Consider the following 1416-nt stretch of genomic DNA (forward strand, 5'->3'; position numbering starts at 1 on the left):
GTCAAGGAAGAGCCTGTTGAAGGTAGTGAGGATGCTGATGATGTCGATGAGACGACAAAGGAAGCTCTGAAGGTGGGGGTGGCGCAGGTTCGATCCCTGGAGGGGACATTTTTACAGGTCCTCGAAGAGAGAATGTGGAGACATGACGGGCAAGCAGGCGTTGATAATGGAGAAGAGAAACGCGCTAATGAATTTGAGGATTACTTCAATGAACTTTTCCAATAATTTAATAGGAGGTTTTGAGTTGATGAAAGTAGTTGATATTCACCATGGGGAGAAAAGGAAACTGAAAAGGAAGAACATTCATTTGCGGTGTATTGGGATTTTTTTAATGAGCAACAAAGCGGATGGTAACAAGAGTTATCGGGTTTTTCGCACCAGCATGAACTGGGACTTAGTCTAGGAATCAAAGTGAGCCTTTGTGTATGCGTGCACCACATAATCGATATCAGGAAAGACTTCAAAATGAAGTAGCTTCCGGGAGCGTGTGATTATACTTGGACTAGCGAGCTTGGATATTCTTTTGCAATCTCGACATAACAACACAAGAGAGAATATTGTACAGGAATATGCAATATACGAATAAGTGGTATAAAATGCATTTAAGCTTCAATGAAGGAATTGTCAACTTCGACAAAATAGCGATAGAAACCTTGACAGATTCTTAGCATCGAATCTATATCTTCAACCGAACATGTTTCCCTGAAAAATTACATAATAATAAATGCATTACGCGTTCTCATGAGTCGACATAAATAGGAAACAGTGGAGTTTCACCCTAGTGATATGAAAAACATATTTCATGACCATTGCATAGCGCGAATATCGCGTTTTTCACCGAGTTTTACGCCACTTCACGTAAAACAGGTGAAACTCCACTGTTGAAGAGAATTAGAGTGAGCTACCGATCTACCTTAGGTCGACCTTGCCATTTTCCTGAGTTCCGCAATAACGTAACGACGTACTCGGGGGAAATTTCCAACAGCTTGAAGACAACAACTGTATTCATTTTAGCGTTGAAAATTTCCCAGAATTTTCCTATAAATTTCCCCTTTTGTATTAATAATATATAGCGAATGCTCATGCACAAGAAAATATGAAAATTTACATGATACTTTTCTGTCAATACCAACCATCATACAAATTTCAAAATACTGACAAATATCTTCATCACACAGACACGTAGTAGATACATTCCCACTACCTTATCGAATGCATTGCCCATTGAGTGATGCCCAAGTCTACTGTACGAATACCCAGATTGGCAGAGAGCATAGGACCAATCGTGGATCCGCTACTGGTGCCGTTCTTTACAGTAAACTCTTGTAAGGCCACCTGCATTACAGAAAATTAACACTTTTCATCCTCTAGAATTTCTCTCATATACTAGAGCACTTGGCTATAGCCATACATATA

The 1416-nt window shown here is 39.7% G+C and overlaps 1 protein-coding gene across 1 annotated transcript; it reads right to left on the minus strand.

Moving 5' to 3' along the window:
- Window positions 1-602: 602 nt before the first annotated feature.
- On the minus strand, window positions 603-1335 carry Pmar_PMAR005609 (conserved hypothetical protein; the record flags this gene model as incomplete). Its single annotated transcript, XM_002765664.1, has 2 exons — window positions 603-702; window positions 1205-1335. Coding segments are annotated over 2 exons (231 nt in total), but the record flags the coding sequence as incomplete, so codon positions are not given.
- Between the last annotated feature and the right edge of the window lie 81 nt (window positions 1336-1416).

This window comes from Perkinsus marinus (genome assembly GCF_000006405.1).
Source record: "Perkinsus marinus ATCC 50983 genomic scaffold scf_1104296975416, whole genome shotgun sequence".
Taxonomy (NCBI): Eukaryota; Perkinsozoa; order Perkinsida; family Perkinsidae; genus Perkinsus; species Perkinsus marinus.